The sequence below is a fragment of the Gopherus evgoodei genome, chromosome 21, assembly GCF_007399415.2.
Source record: "Gopherus evgoodei ecotype Sinaloan lineage chromosome 21, rGopEvg1_v1.p, whole genome shotgun sequence".
Classification (NCBI taxonomy): Eukaryota; Metazoa; Chordata; order Testudines; family Testudinidae; genus Gopherus; species Gopherus evgoodei.
Window position 1 is genome coordinate 17439926 of NC_044342.1, and position 26874 is coordinate 17466799.

General features: G+C 45.5%; 1 protein-coding gene, 1 long non-coding RNA gene and 1 pseudogene across 2 annotated transcripts; all 3 read left to right on the forward strand.

The window, feature by feature from the left end:
- The first annotated feature begins 2628 nt into the window (after nucleotides 1-2628).
- Nucleotides 2629-3567, forward strand: LOC115638304 (olfactory receptor 12D2-like). The gene has a single exon (XM_030539899.1). It carries the CDS (start codon nucleotides 2629-2631, stop codon nucleotides 3565-3567), a length of 939 nt encoding a protein of 312 aa, XP_030395759.1.
- A 5368-nt stretch (nucleotides 3568-8935) lies between these two features.
- On the forward strand, nucleotides 8936-21026 carry LOC115638294. The gene is made up of 3 exons (XR_003997410.1): nucleotides 8936-8946; nucleotides 12344-12348; nucleotides 20925-21026. It is a non-coding gene; the product is annotated as an uncharacterized LOC115638294 (long non-coding RNA).
- On the forward strand, nucleotides 16716-17650 carry LOC115638293 (annotated as a pseudogene).
- Nucleotides 21027-26874: the final 5848 nt, after the last annotated feature.

Genomic DNA, 26874 nt, shown 5'->3' on the forward strand with positions numbered 1-26874 from the left:
AGAGTGTTCCCAGATTATCAACGTTTTCTTTCTTTCTTTCTTTCTTTCTTTCTTTCTTTCTTTCTTTCTTTCAGTTCATATTTTTCATTTTATCACTCCTCTCTCAATCGCGCAGTTTAATCTTTTTCATTCTGTTTCCAGTTGATTGGTTTACATAGGATATGAGCTGACTACTGGCTCTTGGAAGTGGCAGAAGCGACATATGAGGTACTGGAATACTTGGGAGCTGGTGGAGCGGCATGGGTGGAGGGGTGGAAATAAAGAGAGACTGGTCACCATGTTTAGTGTTGGGAAGGAATTTTCCTCCACGTCAATTGGGCAGAGACTCTGGGCATTTTTCACCTTCCTCTGGAGCATGGGGCACAGGTTACTTGCAGTTTTAAACTCATAGGGTCCTAGAGCCCAAGCTCCAGCCCAACCCTGGACAGCTACATTGCAATAAATCAGTGCCTTAACCCAAGCCCCGCAAGCCCAAGTCAGCTAGCATGAGTTTTTAATTGTAGTGTAGATAGATCCAGAACCTATGAGTCTATGCTGAGCTCTGCCTGTCCCTGTTCCAGAACCAGGATCTGGACTCTGCTACCTATGACCCTGGCCTCTTGGATAAATCCCTTCTCCAGTCACCAGCTAATATAATTAGTCTTGTTATTTAAGTCATAGGAGCTTGTGCAGCAGTGCTCAGAGTTAAGCCCATTCTGACGACATATGATGGGAGTTTATTACAGCTAAATCTAAAAGAATTAATGCCAAAACAAAAACCCCAACACTTATCTGAATGGACCTTAGTTAAGGTGCAAAGTGAAACACTAACTCAGCAGTGAGAAAACACCAGTTGCCTGTGGAACGTGAATTCTGGCCCTTTTGGTGTGTATGCATTATGACAGAGACTTTAATTGGATGATCACATAGCCTATGTCTACTTGGAGCAAGGGGTCTGATTCCCAGCTAGTGCTTACATACTCATACTTGCCCTGCTTGAAGTAGCATGCTAAAATAGTAGTGCAGCTGTGGAAGCATGGCTGTGGCAAGAAGCAGCATGAGCCAGTTGCCATGAGTAGAAACCTACCCAGACCCCATGGGTGATTCTTGGGGTTGTTAGCTTACCATACAATCATAGGACTGGAAAGGACCTCAAGAGGTCATCTAATCCAGTCCTCTGCACTCATGGCAGGATTAAGTATTATCTAGACTACCTCTGACTGGTGTTTGGCTAACCTGCTCTTAAAAAATCTCCAATGATAGAGATTCCACAACCTCCCTAGGCAACTTATTCCAGTGCTTAACCACTCTGACAGTTAGAAAGTTTTTCCTAATGTCCAAACTAAACCTCCCTTGCTTGCTACTTAAGCCGATTATTTCTTGTCCTATCCCCAGAGGTTAAGAAGAACAACTCATCTTCCTTCTCCTTGCAACAACCTTTTATGTACTTGAAAACTGTTATCATGTCCCCTCTCCGTCTTCTCTTTTCCAGACTAAATAAACCCATTTTTTTCCAATCTTCCCTCACAGGTCATGTTTTCTAGACCTTTAATCATTTTTGTTGTTCTTCTCTGAATTTTCTCCAATTTGTTCACATATTTCCTGAAAGTTGGCACCCAGAACTGGACACAATACTCCAGTTGAGGCAGTATCAGCATGGAGTAGAGGGGAAGAATTATTTCTCATGTCTTGCTCCCAATACTCTGCTCAAACATACCTGAATGATGTTCCCTTTTTTTACAACAGTTTTACACCATTGACTCATATTTAGTTTGCCATCCGTTATGACCTACAGGTCCACTATGCCACTGCTTCCCACTGCCTGGGCTACCACAGCTACGCTACTAGTTTTAGCACACTCGCTGAAGCAGAGCTAGCATGGGTCCATCAACACAAGGTGGGAATAGCGCCCCCAGCTCCACATGCAGATGTGGCCATATTGCCTTCTTCCAAGATATCCTGGCTTTTCTCGTGCACAGGACAGATACACAAGTGACAAAATTATGGTAGCCTGGGCAACTGTACATCTTCTGGCATTTCCTTTCTTTAAGGTTCTCAACTTTACAAGTGAATACAATTTTCTAACTATAGATATATAGATAACACAACTCTACCTTGATTTCCACAACTGTAAAATGAGAAGGCTAATCCTCTGCAGCATTGGGAACATAAGAACATTTGAATGGCCATACTAAGTCAGACCAGTATCCACTCTTCCAACAGTGGCCAATGCCAAGTGCCCCAGAGAGAATGAACAGAACAGGTAATCGTCAAGTGATTCATCCTCTATCACCCATTCCCAGCTTCTAATAAATGGAGGCTAGTGACACAATCCCTGCCCACCCTGACTCATAGCCATTGATAGATCTATCCTCCATGAATTTATCTAGGTCATTTGAACCCTTTTTAATCTTGGCCTTCACAACATCCTCTGGCAAAGGGTTCCACAGATAAACTGTGTTGTGTGAAGAAATACTTACTTTTGTTTGTTTTAAACCTGCTGCCTATTAATTTCATTTGGTGACCCCTTTCACTGGGAAGGTTTAATTAATGACTTGCAGGTGATCTGAGACACTTGGGGAAGGTGTTCATAGAAATACAAAGTGCAAAGATTGTTGCATCTAGAGCATCTCCCTCCTCTCCTCAGCGATGGACAACAAGACACAGGTGAGCGATTTCATCCTCTTAGGCCTGACCAACCTCCAGGGTCTGAAGAACTTCCTTTTCCCTTTCTTCCTCCTGCTCTACATGGCCAATGTGTTGGGTAATGGAGCCATCATAGTCATCGTAGTTGCTGAGCCCCGGCTCCACACCCCCATGTACTTCTTCCTGGGCAACCTCTCCAGCCTGGACATCTGCTTTTCCACGGTTGCTGTGCCCAAGATGCTGTCCGGTTTCCTATCTGAGAACCAGACTATTTCCTTTGCCGGCTGCCTGGCCCAGCTCCACTTTTTCCACCTCTTTGGCAGCACTGAGTCCATGCTTCTAGCCGTCATGGCCTATGACCGCTACGTGGCCATCTGCAAGCCGCTGCGCTACAGACTGGTCATGAGCCCACAGACCTGCCTGATCCTGACAGCGGCCACCTGGTCCTCCGGCTTCCTGCATGCGCTGATGTCCACAGTGATGACCTCCCGGGTGCATTTCTGTGGCCCCAACTTTGTCCCCCACTTCCTCTGTGACATCAAGCCCTTGCTGAGCCTGGCCTGCAGCAGCACCCACCTCAACCTGACCCTGCTCAACATCGATGCCGGGGTCCTTGCTCTGAGTTCCTTCATCCTCACACTCTTCTCCTACATCTACATCATTTCCTTCCTCCTCCTGAAGTTTCACTCACAGGAAAATAGAAGAAAAGCCTTCTCCACCTGCGCATCCCACCTCACTGTGGTGTTTCTTTTCTATATGCCATCCATTAGCAATTATATGATTCCCTTTCCAGGTTTCGCCTCTGAAAGAGACATGATACCCACCCTCATGTACTGCATCGCCACCCCAGTTCTGAACCCGCTGATCTACACCCTGAAAAATAAGGAGGTGAAATCCACTCTGAAGAAATTCCTGAAAAAACTTTTCCCTGAAAGGATATGAAGTAAATGAAGGGAAAGCCCATTCATTTACAATTAAAACATGTTAGCCTTTGTTAACCCACATATTTTTAAAGCCACATTTCTTTTTTTTTTTTCCATTTTTTTCTCCTTTTTGGTGTCTCTACGAGGCAGAATTTTAGTACCCTAATGTCATTTCTTATAATGTATTTGGATTCTGTTTAACTTTAATGGTGAATATCCATTGTGTATTTTGGGAAAATTAAAGCATTCTTGTATTGTATTCTACACCACATTCCTGACATATATCCTGGACTTTAACCCATTTTAGTTTCTGTGATGGAGTAACTTTCAGTTAGAAGCACAATGGGGGAGAAAAGAGAATGATCGTTAATCATATAAATAAGTAAAATAATTGAAATATAGCCTATGAACGATATATCAATTAGTTTTGACTACATAGGACGCTGGCAATTTCTGTGGCAGAGCAGAATTAAGATTATTTGGGTTCCTTATTTGTGTATTTCCAGAAATTAACACATCAGGATTTCTTAAACCTTAATTGAACTTCTTGGATTTTAACACTTGTTTTGAATAATTAAAACATCTCTGTAATATCTTTCACTCCTGTTTACTTTATGTGCGCTTTAAACATTTTCTCCATTGTGATAGACCCAGGCCATTTGGGAACAGCAGAGTAGTCTTATTGGTAGCCAGGAAGTGGGTGGGCGAAGCCAGCCCAAGGGGAAGATCCACAGGACCTGGATAATCAAGTAATTCTGGGGGACAACAAATGAAATAACAAGGACATGAGTGTGGCCAAAGGTCTAAACGTAGGGAACCTAACGGGGACACTAAGCAGAGAACCCTGGACAGAGCCCACTGCTCCTCAAAGGCATCAAGGGAGCCAGCGGACGCTGCCCAGAGGAACTCTGCCTGGATGCGTGAATGGACTGAGGAGTGGAAATAGGCCCCACAGTCACAGGAAATCCCATCGGCCAACCTCCTCTCCATGGTTTTGTAGATGGCCAGTTTGGCCAGGGCCAAGAGAAAGGTGACAAGGAGGTCCCGCAACTTTGTGGGGCCTCAGATGAGGAGTGCGTAAATGAACAGATGAGGGAAAAGTGCAACCAAAAATGTAATAATATACCTAAGAAGAGCTGGAATATGGGCTGCAACCTGGTACACTCCAGGTAAATGTGTGCCAGCGTTTCCTTCATGCCGCAGAAGGGGCAGATGTCTGGGATAGGGGTGAACTACGTTAAGTACACACCCATGCTCATGGCCCCATGAAGGAGCCACCAACTGATATCCCCAGTGGGCCTCAGGGCCAGGGTGGAGTATAGGCTGGCCCACTGGGGCTCCTCATCTTCTAAAGGTGGCAGGAAGTCCCGCTACTTTGTGTTGGAGTGGGACTCGAGGGTGAGGAAGTGAAGGGTGTGGAGCACGAGCATATACAGATGTTTCCGTGGCACGGTCTGGAACTGAACTGGCTGCAAATCGTGCAGCTGGCTCAGAGTGAAAGGGCGGGTTGGTCGGTTGGGTCCACGGGGCAGAGACCCGATGAAAAGTTCTGGAGGGCCAGGGATGGATGGTGGGTGGGGAGTGCCCTCTCGCAGGACCCAGATGAAGTAGGTTCTAGCAGCAGGCAGCAAAGCGGTCTTCACCTCCTGAAGTACGTGCTGGGGAGTACAGGGTCTGGAGAGCCCCATGTGCTGAGTGAGAGTCAGTGGATCTGGCCAGTCTTCCCGGTCGTAGTACACGAGGTCTCCGACTCTGGTGACTTCTGCCAGGACCAACCTCTGGTGCACCATGGAGGACTCTGCCACCTGCACAGGGAGCTGGGCATTGTGTAGCACAGGCTCCATGAAAGATCTGCCCCCACAGCAGCCGCCACAGACCTGGTCGTTGAAAACAGCTTAAACTTGGTAGAAAACCGGCAGCCTAGAGAGGTCTCGCGGAAGACCTCTCAGATGGAGATAAAGGAGCTGCCGGTCATATCAGATCCCTCAGAAACGGCGCAGGAAGATGTGCGCCAGTAGTCTCCATGCCAGACTACCTGCACCATACAAGAGCCTCTGCAGAGCCTAGAGGCAGAAGACTTGGACCTGAGTGTGTAGGCACTTCAGGCTCTGTCCCCCCTCCTCCAGGGGCAGGTGGAGGACCCCTGCAGAGACCCAGTGCAGTCCTGGCCAAAAGAACTCCAGAATCGTCATCTGGAGGGTGGCCAGGAAACCCAGGGCCGGGACCAGGGTGTTGAGCTGGTACCAGAGCATGGACAGGACTAGTTGATTGAACACTAGTGCCCTCCCTCAGAGGGAGAGGCACCAGAGTAGTCCTGTCCATTTCCAGAGCCGCTTCATCATCCTGCCCTCTCAGCTGTGCCAGTTCTCAGGTGGAGACGGATGCATGGCAGAAAGGTAAATGCAGAGATAGAGCAGCGGACCCATCCTCCTCCAGATGGCCTGAAGCGTGGGTGGGAGAGAGCTTGCCTGCCACTCGTCCCCAACCATCAGGTCAGAGCTCTTGACCCAGTTGACTCGTGCGGAGGAGGCTGCCGAGTAGATGGCCTGGCAAGCCTCCACCTGCGCCAAGTCGCCCGGGTCTTGGACCATGAGGAGCATGTCATCGGCATATGCTGACAGGACCAGCCACAGCTCCGGGGACAGAGCACCCCATCAAGTGAGCTGAGGAGGCATTAGGTGCCTAATTCACTTAGGTGATTGTGTGAATTCCACCAAGAGCCTATCTGCATCTTTAATTGACTAAATACAGCAGGAAATATTCCCTAGCCCCTGCGCTCTGGAGCTAGATTATGCCTTCCTCAGTTCTGGTATCCATTGATCTTAGTATATTTGTCTGAGATTTGCAAAGAGACCTATGTACCAACTCACACTGAAAGTCATTCATTTTAATGAGACTTGGCCATTAGTATCCCTCCAACAACTTTGATGCTCTCAGCTCACATGCTTTGCTTCTACAGCCTCTAGATACCATACTCGTGTTTCGTGTTTCTCATCCTCTCATAAGGATCTATTTCACTACACAAATACTGCTCACTGAAATTGAGTGGTTCTGCTTGTGAAAACATCTGCAAATCGGTTGCTCTTCTTTATGTTTTTCAACAAACTCTAGTCCCCACAATATTGTCAATTTCCATCTTTCCAGCATTGGTCTTGTTTGTTTTCTAACTGCAAATTCTCAGATGGTACAAGAATTATGTCCCAGATTGAAGGAAATTTCCCTGCTGACAGTTTGGTTGTTTCAGAGAGTGTGACTGTGATAAAAGGTGGCTCATTTGCACACTATTCAAGGTTTGCTGAGCATCCAGTTTTCAGTCCTCTCTGAAATTTCCCCCACAGTGGACTTTATCTCATACCATTGTTATATTTCAAATTCAAGAGGAAATCAGTTTATCCAGGTGTGATATGGAACTGAATAGCTTATAATGATTCACACTTTTTATCTAGAGATGTAAAACCTCAGAGTGTTCCCAGATTTTGAATGTTTTCTTTTCTCTTCTTTCTTCTTTCTTCTTTTCTTCTTCTCTTTCTTTCTTTCTTTCTTTTAGTTCATATTTTTCATTTTATCACTCCTCTCTCAATCTCTCAGTTTAATCTTTTTCATTCTGTTTCCAGTTGATTGGTTTACATAGGATATGAGCAGACTACTGATCCTTGGAAGTAGCAGAAGACACACATGAGGTACTGGAATACTAGGGAGCTGGTGGAGCGGCATGGGTGGAGGGGTGGAAATAAAGAAAGACTAATCACCATATTTAGTGTTGGGAAGGAATTTTCCTCCACGTCAATTGGGCAGAGACTCTGGGCATTTTTCACCTTCCTCTGGAGCAAGGGGCACAGGTTCCTTGCAGTTTTAAACTCATAGGGTCCTAGAGCCCAAGCTCCAGCCCAACCCTGGACAGCGCCCCCAGCAACACCCACCTCAACCTGACCCTGCTCAACATCGATTTTGGGGTCCTTGGTCTGAGTTCCTTCATCCTCACACTTTTCTCCTACATCTACATCATCTCCTTCCTCCTCCTGAAGGTTCACTTGTGGGGGAGTAGGAGAAAGGCCTTCTCCACCTGTGCATCCCACCTCACCATGATGTTTCTTTTATATATGCCATCCATTAGCAATTACATGATTTTTTTCCAGGTTTCCCTTGTGAAAGAGACATGATACCCACCCTAATGTACTGCATCGTCAACCCAGTTCTGAACCCTCTGATCTGCACCCTGAAAAATAAGGAGGTGAAATCCACCCTGAAGAAATTCCTAAACAGAAAACTTTTCCCTGAAAGAATTTGAGTTAAATGAAGGGAAAGCCCATTCATTTACAATTACAACACTCTAGTCTTTGTTGACGCACAGATTTTTAAAGCCACACTTCATTTTTTTTTCATTTTTTTCTCCTTTCTGGTGTCTCTACAGAGCAGTACTTCGGTACCCTATTGTCATTTCTTATAACATATTTGGATTCTCTTTAATGGTGAATATCCATTGTGTATTTTAGGAAAATTAAAGCATTCTTGTATTGTATTCTACTCCACATTACTGACATATATCCTGGACATTAACTCCATATTAATTTCTGTGATGGAGAAACTTTCAGTTAGAAGCACAATGGGGCAGAAGAGGGAATGACCGTTAATCATATAAATAAATATATCATTGAAATATAGCCTGTGAACAATATATCAATGAGTTTGACTATATAGGAAGTCAGAAATTTCTGTGGCAGAGCAAAATTAAGATTAGTTGGGTTTCTTATTTGTGTATTTCCAAAAATTAACACACCAGGAATTCTTAAACCTTAATTGAACTTTTTGGATTTTAAACACTTCTTTTGAATAATTAAAATATCTCTGTAATGTCTTTCACTCCTGTTTACTTTATGTGCACGCTCAACCTTTTCTCCATCTTAACATCGATTTTGTATGGGAATTGAAGGAGAGAAAATAGCAATGGAATATATGTCTGTAGGTGCCATTCAGCACTGAGCGCCGGGTTCTTGAGATCTATCCTGTGTCTTGCTCAAAAAGTAAAGTTAGCAATTGGAACTAGAGCATCGGAGAACAATTTTATGTTAGCCACAGGAAACTAGAGAGTAGAGGACAATCCACAACCAGGGCTGGCTCTAGCCATTTCGCCGCCCCAAGCATGGCGGCACACCACAGGGGGTGCTCTGCTGCTCGCAGGTCCCATGGCTCCGATGGAGCATTCGAAGGCACGCCTGGGGGAGGTCCACCATAGCTGCGGGACCAGCGGACCCTCTGCAGGCACGCCTGTAGGAGGTCCACCAGAGCCGCCTGCGTCCCTCCCGGCTACCGGCAGAATGGCCCCTGCAGCATGCCACCCCAAGCATGCGCTTGGCGCTCTGGGGCCTGGAGCCGGCCCTGTCCACAACAGACAACATAAGTGGGTGGGTCAAATGCAGAACTTCATCATTACTAGCTATGGTACAAATGTTAAAATGAATTGTTATTTATTAGTGGTTTATTACAGTAGCTCTTTTCAGCATCAAATGAGAGCAGAGCTTCATTGACTGCAAGAAAACATATTGAGAGAATGACCCAACTCCAAAAACCTTTCAGTGTAAAACTGTTCCACCAAAAAAAGTCACTGGAGCTGGTGGACTGGATCCTGGTTCACCCACCTTTCAGACTTTTCACTTAGACCTTAGTCCATCCTGTGCTTTGCTGCACATTGGGCTATCTACATTTGCCATCCTTGCATTTCATGTTGAGGTGCTCTTTTGTTGTTCAGAACTGTTCATTTTCATGTTATTTGCAGTCTTCCTCTCTTTCTTCTTGTGTTTTCTGGCTTCCATTCAAGGATGGTATTTGGTAAGCATTCTTTTTCCATTCTCAGTGCTGGTCCCAAGCCAGGAACAAAAAGGAGGAGGGTTGGTCGATGGGGTGGTTTCCCGTCACTTTAAAAAAAAAATTCTAGCTACAGAAACTACCTATCTTGCAGAAGAGGGCTATAACCACCACTCTATAGAATCATTCTAATGCTGTCTTTCCCTTTCTCTCTCACACCCTGTCCTGACTTATTTAATCCAAAGTGGAACAGTTTCAACAGGACAGATTGAGGGAGGCCCACTTCAGAATGATGCAGAGCCCAATGGTAGACAATGCACCAAAGATGTGGGACATTCCTGTTTAAATCCCTTCTCCCCCTCAGGTGGCTGAGGGACTAGAACCTGAGTCTCTCACATCCCAGATTAGTCTCGTAACCACTGGGCTAAAAGTTATGAGAGAGGTTCCTGTGCAGGCCTGTTTTGTATGAGCTCACCGACAGGGACCTGAGTTCTGACCATGGCTGGATGCAGTTCGCCTGCCCAAAGAAGAAACATTAGGTGCGCAGGGAACTTTGACTGCAAGAACTTGGGCACAAAATTTAGGCACCTCCAAGGTTTGGAGGGGGTTTTGTGAATCCCAGTGTGGCCTGTTTCTGGGATTTAGATTCCCAAAATGTCAGGTAGGTGTCTGAACTCTTTTGAGTGTCTAGTGCAGTGGTCCACAACGCGGTGCTTGCAGGTGCCATGGCACCCACAGGGCCATTTATATGTGCCCACCAAATGCCCAGCAGGGGAGAGAAGCCATGGTCCCACGTCTGACGAGGACAGAGAACTCAGGCTGCAGGCACCGTGTTCTCTGTTCCCGGCAGGTACAGGGCTCGCCTAATGCCCAGCAGGGTGGAGAAGCCGCGGCTCCGCACCTGCCGGGGACAGAGAACTGTGTTCTCAGTCCCAGGCAGGCTTGGTGCCCACCTAGTGTCCAGCAGGGGAAAAAAGCCAGGGCCCCACACCTGGTGGGGACAAAGTACTCTGGGGCTGTGGGTGCCGGTGTTCTCTGTCTTCGCAGCTTCTCTCTGGATTCATATATTTTGTAATATTAAATACAATGTTCTTTGTATTATTTAATGTACAAATACAATATAAGCCTTGAAAAATTGTTGGTGCTCACCACACTCTTCTGAAAACATGAATGTGCTACTGGCCATGAAAAGGTTGGGGACCACTGGTCTAGTGTCAGTTGCTTGACATGATTAATATTAATAACAAGGTGGAAGGATCTCAGTACAAAGCAGGAAAAGAATATGTAAATAATAGTTTGGTAAGTTGGATGCATTGAAGGCCTTGCCTATACTTGCAAGTTAGAGCACATTAAATCAGCTCTGGGCGCCCTAACTCCTGAGGTGTCCACACTGACAAGGCACTTGGCCTGGACTCTGCAGCTGGAGCACCCCTGGTAATTCACCTCCATGAGAAGCATAGAACTTTCTGTGCCCAGGCTGAAGTGCTGGGGTGTTAGTGTGGACCAGGGTTTGGCAACCTTTTAGAAGTGGTGTGCCAAGTCTTCATTTATTCACTCTAATTTAAGGTTTTGTGTGCCAGTAATACATTTTAGCATTTTTAGAAAGTCTCTTTCTAGAAGTCTATAATATATTACTAAACTATTGTTGTATGTAAAGTAAATAAGGTTTTTAAAATGTTTAAGAAGCTTCATTTAAATTTAAATTTAAATGCAGAGCCCCCAGGACCAGTGTCCAGGACCCGGGCAGTGTGAGTGCCACTGAAAATCAGCTCATGTGCCGTCTTCAGCACACGTACCATAGGTTGTCTATCCCTGATGTGGACAATGTGTTGCATTACTGCACTGTGATTGGTCTCCAGAAATGTCCTAGAATCCCTTGAAGTCAAGTGGCCATTCTCTTCATTGTTTTGAACCCCGCAGTAGTCATGCAGATATCCCCTTTCAAAGCTCCATTTCTGACATCCAGCATGCTTATCTGCTCCGGGACACAAAGCAAACCATTACTGTGGAATGCTCCTGCTGCAGAGGCAGGCTTTTGTGCGTGTGTGAGAGAGAGGTGGGGCTGATGTTGGGGTTTCCCCCTTCCCCCTGCCGCTGTCTGAACTTACAAGACAGCATGCTGACACACTCTGCCCCCCAAAACACACTGTCTCTCCCCCCACATACACACAACATACTGTCTGTCACACTCCACCCCACCATTTGAAAAGCATTTGGCCATCTAGTAGGATGCCCAGGAACAAAGGCATTGGGAAACCCACATCATATGATGCTGTGCCTGCTCCATTAGGCGTTGCAAATCCTTTCCAAAGTACACTGCAGCCACTTGCACACTGGGATAGCTACCACAATGCATTGCTCTCTGTGGTGTTGCAAGAGCTACTGATTTCTGAAATCCAATGCTGCTGGCCCTCAGGCCAAAAGTTTTCCCACCCCAGGCTAGACACACACCTGTCAGGAATTGCCTTCATTTACATGGTCCTACCTCAGCACAGGGTGGGAAGCTGACCTACATGACCTCTTGAGAGACATTCCAGTCCTACATTTCAGTGTTTTCTATGAAAGGATTGGCTTTTTTTAAAAAAAAAATGTTGATTTTTTTCATCAGAAAAGCAAATCTCAATTTTCAGCTGGAAATGTCAGCTTCAAGAATCAAACCTAGGACCTTGGGATTGAAAAGCACAAAAGTATGTTGCATGGCTAAAATGTACTGCTCTGTTAATAAAGGTGAAAGGAACACACCAACTTTGCCATGCAGAATAACCTCCACAACAGTCGCCATAGCACCGCACCAGAGAAGCACAGAAATACCAGACTGGAAGAGGCCTCAATAGGTCATCTAATCTAGTCCCCTGCTCTGAAGCAGGACTAAGTATTATCTAGACCAGCCTTGACAGGTGTTTGTCCAACCTGTTCTTTAAAACCTCCAGTGATGGAGATTCCACAACTTCCCTAGTTAATTTGTTCCAGTGCTTTGTTATCTGTACAGTCAGGGCGGGTTTTTTGGTTTGTTTTGTTTTTTCTAATGTCTAAACTAAATCAAAATTGCTGTAGTTGAAGCCCCATTAGTCCTTGTCTTCTCCTCAGTGGTTCAGGACAATTTATCAATCTCCTCTTTATAAAAACCTCTTATGTACATGAAGATTGTTATCATGTAGCCCCTCAGTCTTCTCTTCTTCAGACTAAACAAATCATTTATTTCAATCATAGATCATATTTTTCTAGACATTTAATCTTGTTTGTTGCTTTCCTCTCGACTTTCTCTGATTTGCTGCCATCTTTCCTGAAGTGTGGCAGCCAGAACTGGACACAATACCCCTGCTCAGGCCTTATCAGCGTTGAATAGAATAGAAGAATTTTCTTGTGTCTTGCTTACATACATCCCAGCATGAGGTTTGCTTTTATGCAACAGTATTATATTGTTGACTCACATTTAGTTTGTGATCCACTATAACCTAAGTTCCCTGTAAGCTGTGAGGCCAAACAGCTACGCCACAGCCTATTTATTGCCACACAGGTGCTCAAGGTACTCGCTGGGGGAACTGCGGTGACTAGGGGAGGGGCGCCCCAACTCTGCTGTGGCATGGCCCAGCCTCATCCCAAGCACGGCTGGAGCATCCTGGACCCAGTCACGGATGGGGAACCTGAACCTGCTGGGGTGGTGCACGTGGGGAGTCCTGGACCCAGCCACATCCCAGGTGGTGTTGAGGGAGCGGCCAGGACCCAGCCACAACAAGGGCAGCCTGGACCTGTTGGGTCTGAGGGAGGGGCACCTATCTTCCAGCCCCGAGCTGTTGTGATGTGGAGACGCACCTCTCCCCCTTAGACCAGGAGCTACTGTGGGGAGAAAGAGCTGGGGGGAGTCCTCTCTCCCTGCCATAGCCACTGAGCACCCTCTTGCACCCCAAATCCCTCCTCGGCACCACTCTAGGGCCTGCACCCTGAGCCAGATCCCTCACACCTCTGCACCCCAACCCTCTTCCCCAGCCCTGAGTCCCCTCACACAATCTGAACCCCTCAGCCTCACTCCTACCAGATTAATTTTGTTATCTGCCCCAATAGGGAGGTGATGTGCAACACATCACCTTCATATTGGGGCACATAACAAAATTCATGCTGCATATAGGTGGGAAAAATTAGAGGGAAAACTGACTATAACGCCCAGATTCTTTTCTGCAATACTCCTTCCTAAGCAATCATTCCCAACTGTACATGTGCATTTCGTTGTTCTTTCATAAGTGGAGCACTTTGCATTTGTCCACATTGAATTCCACTCTGTGTATTTAAACCATTTCTCCAGTTTGTCAAGAACATTTTGAATTCTAATCATATCCTCCAAAGCTCTTGCAACACATCCTAGCTTGGTATCACCTGGAAACTTTATAAGTATACTCTCTTTGCCATTATCTAAATCATTTATGAGGTTATTGAATAGAACTGGACCCAGGAGAGATACCTATGGGACCCCAATTGATATACTCTTCCAGCTTGACAATGAACCATTGATAACTATGGTCTGAGTATGGTTTATCAACCAGTTGTGCACCTATGTCTATTAGGGATGGTCTAGACAGTCTTTGGTCCTGCCATGAGGGCAGGGGACTGGACTCAATGACCTCTCGAGGTCCCTTCCAGTCCTAGGGTCTATGAGTCTATGAGTCTATGGTACAGTAGGTTCATCTAGACTGAATTATGAGACAGTATCAAAAGCCTTAGTAAAGTTGAGGTATCTTGCATCTGTTGCTTCCCCCCTATCCACAAGGCTTGTTACTCTGTTTAAGAAGGATATTAGGCTGGGTTGATACTGTTTGTTCTTGACAATGTCATCTTGTTTGTTACTTATCATCTTATTTTTTTCTAGGTGCTTACAAATTGATGGTTTGATTAATTGCTCCTTTATTTTTCCATGTACCAAAGTTAAGTTAACTCAATAGGCATTAGGTTCCTAATTCACTTAGGCAATTTTGTAAATCCTATTAAGTATGTATCTACATCCTTAGGTGCCTACATGCCTTTGGAAATATGCTCAAGCCTCTGAGCTCTGGATCCTTGTTCAGTTCTTTTCAGATGCTTATGCCTCAATTATGGTATCCTTTGGTGAGGTGTTTCCCAATCTCTCACACAGAATCGCTTCACTACACAAATACTGGTTATAAAAATGGAGAGGACTTGCTCGTGGAAACATTTATAGATCAGTGGTTCTTCTTTATGCTTTTCAAACACCTCTAGTCCTCGCAATATTGTCAACCTCCATCTTTCCAAGAAGCATTGGTCTTGTTTGTTTTCTAACTTCAAATTCTCAGGTGGTACAATAATTACATCCCAAATGAACTGTCAGATGGAAGGCAATTTCCCTGCTCACAATGTGGCATTTCGGAGACTGTGACTGTGTTAGAAGGTCTCTCCGTCCACAGTCATCAAGGTTTCCAGAACAATTAGTGTTTAACCCTCTTTTACATTTCTCGTTGAGTGGATTTTGTCCTACATTGTTATAATATTTTAGCTTCAAGACGAATGCAGTCTATTTAGGTACGTTATGGAATTGAAGAGCTTATAACAAAGCACTGTTCTTTATCTACAGATGCAACATATCAGAGCATTCTCAGACTCTGAAATTATTATTCTTTCTTCCCTTTTTTCTATCTTTCTTTCTTACAGTTCATATTTTTCATTTTTTTTCACTCCTCTCTCAATCTCTCCATTTTCTCTGTTTCATTCTATTTTCAGTTGGATGCTGCACAGAGGATATGACTACTGACTTTTGGAAGCAGTAACACATGAGGTAATGGGATAGCTGATTGATGCTGGAGCACTGTGGAGATGGAAGGGCATAAGGAAAGAGATATGAGATAGGCTTTCCCTGGCCATCTCTTAAGACCAGCCACCTGGCCTCATCTCTCTATGCCCCTGCTCTCTTCTGTAAGTACGGCCTTACCAATTTCATGGACATGAAAAATGCATTATGGACCATGTAATAAACCATTCCTCATGTAATCCGATGTCCCCTTGTTCCTCTGAGTGCCCCAGTAAAGCGGGCTCCTATCTCCAGGTGGGCAGGGGGAGGGAAGGACTTGTCCATCTCCTTCACAGTTGCCTTTGGGGCAGGAGACCAGAATCACCTCCAGTTGCTTCCCCCTGCTGCAGGATGCTCTCTGGGACTGGGCAGCAGCCCCAGACATTCCTGAAACTGGAGGAGACTTGTGGGGTTGTGTCCAACCTTCCCTGTGCTGCTGGGAGTGCCCAAACAAGGGGGGCTCCTAACTGCGGCTGGGCAGAGGAGGGACAGGACTCCACCTCTGGGAACCTCCTGCGGCTGCAGGAAGCTCTGTGGTTGCTGCCTTCACAGTCCAGCTCTGAAGGCAGCACAGGAGCTAGGGTGGCAATCCCATGACCCCCCTACAACAGGTTTGCGACCCCCCCATCCCTTTTTGAGTTGGGATCCCCTCCAGTTACAACACCTTGAAATTTCAGATTAAACAGCTGAAAATGTGACATTTACCAGTTTTCAAATTCTATGGCTGTAAAATTGACCATAATAGACCATGGATTTGGTGAGGCTCTATTTATAAGAGCCTTCTTCTGACACAAGATAACCTCAGGGCTGCCCAGAGGATTCAGGGAGCCTGGGGCAAAGCAATTTTGGGGGCCCCTTTCTTAAAAAAAATTTGCAATAATATAGAATACTATATTCTTGTGGGGGCTCCTGCAGGGCCCGGGGCAAATTACCCCAGTAGCCCCTCCCTCTGGCCTGTTGATTAAGTGGCAGAAATGTTTGCAGCACAGCTCAGGGGTAAGCCAGAACTGATGATCTTTATTATAGTTCCAACTACTAGAATTATGCAAAACAAACAAACAAAAACCAAAAAAAACCCCTATGCACAAGAATATCGTTTAAAGTTCAAAGTCAAACTCTACTCTTGGCAATTAGAAAATGCCATCTTTACAACCTTAATTCAACACCTTTGTTCATATGTGTTATGCTATGGGATTTAATCACTTTAACATATACTATTTTCTTGCCCAAGAGCCTTGCCTTGTTCAGTGCATGGGATGGATGTTCAAGGGGTTGAATGACAGTTGCGTGGGGAACTGTAGATGTTCTGGCATTTCCTTACTATCGAGTGCTTAAATTTACAACCAAATAGCATTTTATAGATACAGGTATATAGATGATACATTGCCCCTCTCTACTGCCATTTCCCCGACTATGAAATGGAGATGCTAACCTGTAGCAGGAGTTGGAAGGTTAAATTAATAATCACTAGGCACTCTGAGAACTTGGGTGGCAGGTGCTTGTTGAAATACAAATTACAGCAATTTGTGCATCTCTTTCTGTGCTGGCATGTGTCCCTCTCATCCTCAGCAATGAAGAACCAGACAGAGGTGAGTGAGTTTGTCCTCCTGGGCCTGACCAATCTCCCAGGGCTGAATCACTTCCTCTTCCCTCTCTTCCTCCTGCTCTGTGTAACCAGCCTGTTGGGTAATGGGGCCATCATAACCACGGTAGTGGCCGAACCCCAGCTCCACATCCCCATGTACTTCTTCCTCAGCAACCTCGCCAGCCTGGACATCTGCTTTTCCACAGTTACTGTGCCCAAGATGCTGTCTGGTTTCCTGTATGAGCACCAGACCATCTCCTTTGCCGGTTGCCTGGCCCAGCTCCACTTTTTCCACCTCCTTGGCAGCAGTGAGGCCGTGCTGCTGGCTGTCATGGCCTACGACCGCTATGTTGCCATTTGCAACCCGTTGCGCTACAGGCTGGTCATGAGTCCACAGACTTGCCTGCTCTTGGCAGCAGCCACCTGGTCCACCAGCTTCCTGCACGCCCTTACATCCACAGTCATGACCTCCTGGCTACAATTCTGCGGCTCCAACCTTGTCCCCCACTTCTTCTGTGATATCAAGCCCCTGCTGAGCCTGGCCTGCGGCAGCACCCACCTCAACCTGACCCTGCTCAACATCGATGCTGGTGTCCTTGGTCTGAGTTCATTTGTCCTCACCCTCTTCTCCTACATCTACATCATCTCCTTCCTCCTCCTGAAAATCCACTCACGGGAAAGTAGGAGAAAGGCCTTCTCCACCTGCGCATCTCACCTCACCGTGGTGTCTCTATTCTATATGCCAGTCCTCAGCAACTACATGATTTCCTCACCGGGTTTCCCCTCTGAAAGAGACATGATACCCACCTCATGTACTGCATCATCACCCCAGTTCTGAACCCCCTGATCTACACCCTGAGAAACAAGGAGATGAAAAAAGCCCTACAGAAATTCCTGAACAGAAATCTCTTCCCTAAATGAACATGAATTAAAAGAAGACAAAAAAAATGTTAGTCTTTGTTGACGTACGATTTTTTTTTTTTAAGAATAGTACTTTTTTATTCCAATTTCCCCTTAGTGGTGTCACTGCAGAGCAGAATTAAAGTTATGTGGGAACTCAAATGTCATTTCTTATTGTAAGATGTTTGGGTTTTGTTTAATTATAATGGTGACTATCCTGTGTCCTTCTGGGAAAAATTACAACATACTTGTAATATATTTATCCCAAAATTACTGAAGAGTTCTGAACATTAGCTCCACTTTATAGTCTGTTATTGGATAAACTTTGAGTTAAAGACATAATGTGGGGGAGACAAAGGGGAATGATCACTAATCGTATAAAATAAATAAAATTATTCAAATAGAGCATGTGCATAATATTTCCCTGAGTTTCACTCTCTAGGAAACTGGAAAACTCCATGATAGGTCAGATTTAAGGTTATATGGGTGAACTATTTGCATAATTCCACAAATTAACATGTTTGGATTTCTTACATACTAATTAGGAAATTCTAGGTTTTATTTTCTCTATAATTTACAATACTCATCAAACCTAGGTGATAAGTGAGAGCCAGCATGGATTTTTAAGAACAAATCATGTCAAACCTGAGGCAACGCATAGGGCGCACAAGGGTCACGTGCTCCCCTGCTTTCTGCCAGGTTTTGCCAGCCCTGCTCCGTCATATAGTGCAGCTGGGTCCCTTCCCTGCATGGCAGCTGGTAGAACCAGCGAGCTGTGAGTTGTGCACCACAGAGAGGCAGGAGCAACAGCTGGGAGAGGCTCCTGCTTTACAGGAGGGGAAACTGAGGATAAAGGAGTTATCTAGTTATCAATAAGCAAAAAAGAAATCATATAGACCTTTTTATTGCATTCCAGTTCTCTGGTTTCCAGTCAGCACATAGGTCCAGTAAAAGCGAGAAGTAATTTAAAAAACTTTGTTCACATCTACAAAATGTTCTTCTGACCCCAAAGGGCCAGCTATGTTACCAGGTCAATATAGGTTTGGATATTACCCAGAATATCACACTGACAGCCAATCCTTTAGTGCCTAAAACTAAAGGTTTGTTATAAAGAAAAATAGAAAGAACAAGAAGAGAGCTGTTAAATAATAAAGCACCCACATACATACAAAGATTCAAAATCCACATATCAGGTTCTTAGCAGTATTGGTGAGATTCCTGGCTTGAAAGTCCCTCTAGAACACATCCACAGCTTGGATGGGTCATTCAGTCCTTTGTTCAGAGCTTCAACGTTTATAGTAAAAGATTGTTATAAAGATGAAGGTGATCAATTGCTCACTACATTCACCAAGAGCCGGATAAAAAGGAATTGGCTTAATTTGCAGCAAGGACAATTTAAGTTGGATATTAGGAAAAAGTTTCTAAGTTTATAGCTAGCTTAGCTCTGGAACAGATTACCAAGAGAGGTTGTGGAATGCCCATAACTGGATGTTTTTAAGAACAGTTTAGACAAACACCTGTCAGTGATGGTCTAGGTTTCCTCAGTCCTATCTCAGCATGGGGGGCTGACCCAAGTGACCTCTTGAGGTCCCTTCCATCCCTACCTTTCTGTGTTTTCTATTAAAGGATTTGGCTTTTCTCAAAACATATTGAGTTCTCATCAGAAAAGTAAATCTCAATTTTCTGCTGGAAACATCAGCATCAGTAATCAAAACTTAGAATCTTGGGATAGTAAAGCAAAAGTTCCTACTACTGGGGCTAAAAGACACAGTTCTGTTAACCATGGCCATAGCAACACATCAACCACTCCACATGCATAGTTGCCGCTAGAGGGGGACAGAGCACTCCATCAAGTGAGCCAAAGAGGCATTAGATGCCTAACACACTTAGGAACTCCTTGCCAGAGGATGTTGTGAAGGCCAAAACTGTAATAGGATTCAATAAAAAACTAGATAAGTTCATGGAGGATAGGTCCATCAATGGCTATTGACTAGGATGTTCGGGATGGTGTCCCAGAAGCTGGGAATGGGCATCAGGGGATGGATCATTTGATGATTACCTGTTCTGTTTGTTCCTTCTAGGGCATCTGGTGTTGGCCACTGTCAAAAGACAAGATGCTGGGCTGGATGAATCTTTGGTCTGGCCCAGTCTGACTAGTCTTATGTTCCTTTTTAAATGCTTGTGTAACTACCAGTAGGTGCATTTTGAGGTACCTAAATACCTTTGGAAATATGCTGTAAGCCCCAAGCTTTGAAGCCAGATTCTGTCTTTATTTAGTTCTATTCAAATGCTTATACATCAGTTATGGCAGTGGTCCCAAACCTTTTCAGCTGGCAGGTGCGACGCCTCTGGATGATGTCGCTTGCCGTCGACAAGCGATGTCATCGAGAGGCGTCCCTGCTGAAATTCGGGAGCGACGCCTCTTGATGACGCCGCTTGCCATTGACAAGCGGCGTCATCGAGAGGCATCCCCGCCAAAATTCAGGGGCGATGCCTCTCGATGATGTCACTTGGTGGCAAGTGGCATGATCAAGAGGCGTCCCCGCCAAACTGCCGCTGTGGCATTTCGGCGGGTGCTTTCCCGGTGGCCAGGACGGGGGTGCATTAAGATGCCCCCGCGGGTGCCATGTTACCCGCGGGCACCGCATTGGGGACCCCTGAGTTATGGTATCTATTGATTTTCAAGAGGCCTATACACCCAATGCCCACTAATACTCATTAATTTGAATGAGGCCTGGACATCAATATCCCTCCACTAGCTTTGATGTTCTCAGCTCATCTCTTTTGTTTCTACAACCTCCACATACCACACCAGCATGGCTTTCCCAGCCTCTCAAAAAGAAGTACTTCACTATGCAAATACTGTTTACAGAAATTGAGTGAAATATATGCCAGTGAAAATATTTGCAAATCAGTTGCTCTTTTTGATTTTAGCCAGCTCTACTCCTCACAATATTGTTGACTTCCATCTCTCCAGGAAATGTTGGTCTTGTTTGTTTTGCAGCTTGAAATTCTCAAGTGAGGCGAGCTGTCAGATGAAAGGAAATTTCCCTTCACTGCTAACGACCTAGGTGTTTCAGAGAGTGTGACTGTAATAAAAGGATGGCTCACTTGCACGGTCATCAAGATTTTCAGGGTTCAATCATCTCTGAAATTTCCCCTACAGTGGACTTTATCCCATGTCATTTTTATAATATTTCAGCATCAAGAGGAATGACGTTTACTCAGGTATGATATGGAACCGAAGAGCTTATAACAATTCACTCTTTTTATCAGCAGAGGCAAATCCTCAGAGGATATGATAGAGGTCTAAGAAATCATGAAAGGTGTAGAAAGAATGAATAGGGAAGTGTTATTTACCCCTTCACATAACACAAGAACCAGGGTGCACCTAGTGAAATTAATAGGAAGCAGGTGTAAAATAAATAAAAGAAAGTACTTCCTCATACAATACACTGTGAATCCGTGAACCTCATTGATAAAGGAAGGCCAAAAGCATAAATGGATTCAAAAAAAGAATTAGATAATTTCAGGGAGAATAGGTCCATCAATGGCTATTTGTGGGCCCTACCAATTTCATGGCTGTGAAAAATGTATCACAGACTGTGAAATCTGCCCTTCTCCGTGAAATCTGGGGCTCCTAGCTGCAAGTCTTGCCAGGCTGGGCAGGGAGAGGAGTTGTCCTTGCCCTGCATGGCCACTCTTGGTGGGAGGTCAGACTCACCTCGATAGGCAGTGATACATCCTCACTTCTGCACTGGAGCAGCCGAGGCGCTGGGCTCCTGGCTTCTGTTCCCTGCTTCCCCAGGCTCCTGCCATGGCTTGGGGTGCGGAGCTCAGGGCTTCCTCCCCCCATTGGCTCTAGCTGACTATGGGGCTTCTGCTCCTGGCAGCTCCAGCTGGGGTAAGCTGAGCTCAGGGCTTCTACCACCGTGTCTCCAGCTGGGGCTTAGGGTTGCCCAGGCTCAAAGTTTCCGCCCCTCAGGCTCAATGTACCCAGACTCAAGACTTCTTCCCCCACGGCTCCTGCCAGGACTTGGGGTGACCAGGTAGGGGGCTACAGCCTCTGGAGCTTCTTCCATGGCTGGGGCACAAATTTTTCATGGGGACTCATAAACTGGCCAGGACCCCAGCCTTAATCTGCCACTGGCCTGGACTAGCAGCTAGGAACCCTTGACACCTACCCGCCTCCACCTCCGGGAACCTCCTCTAGCCCAGCCCTGAAGGCAGCACAGAAATGAGGGTGGCAATCTTGAGACCCCCTCCTCACAACAATTTTGCCCATCCCTCTCCGCTCCCCCTCCCTCCCATGATCCCATTTTGGGTCAGGAATCCCATGGTTAGAACACCCTGAAATTTCAGATGAATTGTGAAATTGACCAATTTGAAAACCTGCTGGCCATGAAATTGACCAGAATGGATGAGAATTTAGTAGGGCCCTAGCTATTAGCCAGGCTGGGTAGCCTCATGTTCTGTGTTCCCCTAGGTCTCTGACTGCCAGATGCTAGGACTGAGAGGCAGGGGATGGGTTACTCAAAAATTACCCTGTTTTGTCCATTGCCTCTGAATCATCGGGTGTTGGTCACTGTCGGAAAACAGGATACTGGACTTGATGGACCTTTGGTCTGACAGAGTATGGCTATTCTTATTATTCTTTGCTGGGCTTCCCTTGGCCATCTCCCAGACCCAACACCTGGCCTCATCCACCCAGACACATGATCTCTTGGATAACGCCCTTCTCCTGCACCCAGCTAATGTAATTAGTACTTTGGTGGAAGCAGTAACAGGGTTTGCAGCAGTGCTCAGGGTTAAGCCCATTCTGATGACGCATAATGTGAGGTTATTAAAACTAAACATGGTAGAATTTAGAAATAACATTTATGTAAATTGATCTTATTCAACTTGCAATTTGAAACACTAACTCAGCAGTGAGAAAATGCCCGGTTTACAAGTAAGAACATAATAACATCCACACTGGGTCAGACCAATGATCCATCTAGCCTTCTATTCTGTCTTTCAGCAGGGTCTGGTGTCAGGTGCTTCAGAGGGAATGAACTGGACAGGTCAATTCTTGAATGATCCATCCCCTGCAGAAAAACCTGAGAGTCTCTGTATTAAATTTAGAAATGTGAGCAACAAGGGTGATGTAGTGGTGGGAGTCTGCTATAGACCACCAGACAGGGGGATGAGGTGGACGAGGCTTTCTTCCGTCAACTAGCAGAAGTTACTAGATGGCAGGCCCTGGTTCTCATAGGAGACTTTAATCACCCTAACATCTGCTGGGAGAGCAATACAGCAGTACACAGAAAATCCAGGAAGTTTTTGGAAAGTGTAGGAGACAATTTCCTGGTGCAAGTGCTGGAGGAACCAACTGGGGCAGAACTCTTCTAGACCTGCTGCTCACACACTGGGAAGAATTAATAGGGGAAGCAAAAGTGGATGGGAACCTGGGAGGCAGTGACCATGAGATGGTCAAGTTCAGGATCCTGACACAAGGAAGAAAGGAGAGCAGCAGAATATAGACCTGGACTTCAGAAAACAGACTCTGACTCCCTCAGGGAACTGATGGGCAGGATCCCCTGTGAGAATAACATGATAGGGAAAGGAGTCCAGGAGAGCTGGTTGTATTTTAAAGAATCCTTATTGAGGTTGCAGGAAAAAAAAGTCCCGATGTGCAGAAAGAATAGTAAATATGGCAGGAGACCAGTCTGGCTTAACAGTGAAATCCTTGCTGATCTTAAACACAAAAAAGAAGCTTATAAGAAGTGGAAGATTGAACAAATGACCAAAGAGTATAAAAATATTTCTCAGGCATGCAGGAGTGAAATCAGGAAGGCCAAATCACACTTGGAGCTGCTGCTAGCAAGAGATGTTAAGAGTAAGAAGAAGGGTTTCTTCAGATGTTAGCAACAAGAAGAAAGTTAAAGAAAGTGTGGGCCCCTTACTGAAAGTGGGAGGCAACCTAGTGACAGAAGATGTGGAAAAAGCTAATGTACTCAATGATTTTTTTTCCTCTGTCTTCACAAACAAGGTCAGCTCCCAGACTGCTGCACTGGGCAGCACAGCATGGGAAGGGGGTGACCAGCCCTCTGTGGAGAAAGAAGCAGTTTGGGACTATTTAGAAAAACTGGATGAGCACAAGTCCATGAGCCCGGATGTGCTGCATCTGAGGGTGCTAAAGGAGTTGGCAGATGTGACTGCAGAGCTATTGGCCATTATCTTTGAAAACTCATGGCAATCGGGGGAAGTCTCGGATGACTGGAAAAAAGCTAATGTAGTGCCCCTCTTTAAAAAAGGGAAGAAGGAGGATCTGGGAAACTACAGGCCAGTCAGCCTCACCTCAGTCCCTGAAAAAATCATGGAGCAGGTCTTCAAGGAATTAATTCTGAAGCTCTTATAGGAAAGGAAAGTGATCAGAAACAGTCAGCATGGATTCACCAAGGGCAAGTCATGCCTGACTAACCTAATTGCCTTCTATGAGGAGATAACTGGGTCTGTGGATGAGGGGAAAGCAGTGGATGTGTTATTTCTTGACTTTAGCAAAGCTTTTGATACTATCTCCCACAGAATTTATGCCAGCAAGTTAAAGAAGTATGGGCTGGATGAATGGACTATAAGATGGACAGAAAGCTCGTTAGATCATCAGGCTCAACAGGTAGTGATCAACGGCTCCATGTCTAGCTGGCAGCCGGTTTCAAGAGGGATGCCCCAAGGGTTGGTCCTGGGGCCAGTTTTGTTCAATATCTTCATTAATGATCTGGAGGATGGCGTAGAATGCACTCTCAGCAAGTTTGCAGATGGCACTAAACTGGGAAAAGCGGTAGATATGCTGGAGAATAGGGATAGGATACAGAGGGACCTAGACAAATTGGAGGATTGGGCCAAAAGAAAACTGATGAGGTTTATCATAAACCTAGTCCCAGATTTGGACCTTAGCGTCCAAAATATGGGGGTTAGCATAAAAACCTCCAAGCTTAGTTACCAGCTTGGACGTGGTAAAGCTGCCACCACCCAAAAAATTAGAGTGTTTTGGGGCACTCTGGTCCCCCCAAAAACCTTCCCTGGGGACCCCAAGACCCAAATCCCTTGAGTCTCACAACAAAGGGAAATAAACCTTTTCCCTTCCCCCCTCCAGGTTCCTGGAGAGACACACACAAGCAAGCTCCGTGAATCTAAACAGAGGGATTCTACCCTCCCCGTTCCCAGCCTTGGAAAACAGAAGTACCGAGAGCTAATCTCTCTTCCCCCCTCACCCAGAGGGAATGCAAAGTCAGGCTAGTAAATCTAACACACACAGATTTCCCCCTGACTTCTTCCTCCCACCAATTCCCTGGTGAGCACAGACTCAATTCCCTGGAGTTCCCCACTAAAGAAAAACTCCAACAGGTCTTAAAAAGAAAGCTTTATGTAAAAAGAAAGAAAAATACATAAAAATGGTCTCTCTGTATCAAGGTGACAAATACAGGGTCAATTGCTTAAAAGAAATATGAATAAACAGCCTTATTAAAAAAGAATACAATTCAAAACACTCCAGCAACTATACCCAGGTAAATACAAAAGAAAACAATAGAAACCTTACTGCCTTACTATATTTGTACTTACAACTTGGAAACAGAAGATTAGAAAGCAGGAAACAGAAATCCTCTCATAGCCGAGAGAGAGACAGACAGAAGACCCAAAAAAACAAAGGACTCACACACAACCTTCCCTCCACCCAGACCTGAAAAAGTCTGGTTTCCTGATTGGTCCTCTGGTCAGGTGTTTCAGATTACTTCTTTCCAGGTGAAAGAGACGTTAACCCTTAGCTATCTGTTTATGACAGGACCTAGACAAATTGGAGGATTGGGCCAAAAGAAAACTGATGGGGTTCAGCAAGGACAAGTACAGAGTCCTGCACTTAGGATGGAAGAATCCCCTTCACTGTTACAGACTAAGCACTGAATGGCTAGGAAGCAGTTCTGCAGAAAAGGACCTAGGGGTTACAGTGGACTCGATATGAGTCAACAGTGTGCCCTTGTTTCCAAGAAGGCTAACAGCATTTTGGGCTGTGTAAGTAGGCGCATTGCTAGCAGATCGAGGGACGTGATCATTGCCCTCTATTCGACATTGGTGAGGCCTCATCTAGACTACTGTGTCCAGTTTTGGGCCCCACACTACAAGAAGGATGTGGAAAAAAATTGGAAAGAGTCCAGCAGAGGGCAACAAAAATGATTAGGGGGCTGGAGCACATGACTTGTGAGGAGAGGCTGAGGGAACTCGGATTATTTAGTCTGCAGAGGGGAAGAATGAGAGGGGATTTGATAGCTCCTTTCAACTATCTGAAAGGTGGTTCCGAAGAGGATGGATCTAGACTGTTCTCAGTGATACTTGATGGCAGAACAAGGAGTAATGGTCTCAAGTTTCTGTGGAGGAGGTTTAGGCTGGCTGTTAGGAAAAAGTTTTCACTAGAAGGGTGGTGAAGCACTGGAATGGGTTATCTAAGGAGGTGGTGGAATTTCCTTCCTTAGAGGTTTTTAAGGTCAAGCTTGACAAAGCCCTGTCTGGTATGATTTAGTTGGGGATTGGTCCTACTTTGAGCAGGGAGTTGGACTAGATGACCTCCTGAGGTCTCTTCCAACCCAGATATTCCATCATTCTATGATTCATTCACTCCCAGCTTATGGCAGCCTGAGGATTAGGGACACACAGAGCATGGTGTTGAGTCTCTGACACTCTTGGCTAACAGCCATTCATGGACTTAGCCTCCCTCAACTTATCTAATTTTTAATCCAATCTAACCTTTGCGCTTCACAACATCTCTTGGCAATGAGTTCGACAGGTTGTCTGTGCACGGCGTGAAGCTGCCTGTGAAACCAGAATTCTGCACCATTGTATGTGCACATTATGAGACAGTCTTTAATTACATCTACACTTGGAGCTGGCGGTGCAATTCCCAGCTCACATAGACATCCTCACACTATCTCTGCTTCAAGTAACACTCTGAAATAATAGTGTAGCTGCAGTAACCTGGGCAGGGGTAAGGAGCGGCACGGGCTTGCCTTCACTGGTACAATCCTGCCCGGACCTCTTTTATATGTTGTGACAAAGTGGGGATTTTCCCTTGTTATGTTGTATGTAAGCCTCTGTGAGTCTTACTGTTTTGCATGAATGCTGCGTGTGTCTCAGTTTCCATGTGTATAGCAGGGAAACTGTCTAGGTGGTGGGAATAAGGGTGCCTTTTGTGGGGGCTGCTCCAGTTGCCTTCA

Excerpts from the sequence above, each read along its gene's own strand:
- LOC115638304 (XM_030539899.1), top strand. The coding sequence starts at position 2,629 with ATGGACAACAAGACACAGGTGAGCGATTTCATCCTCTTAGGCCTGACC.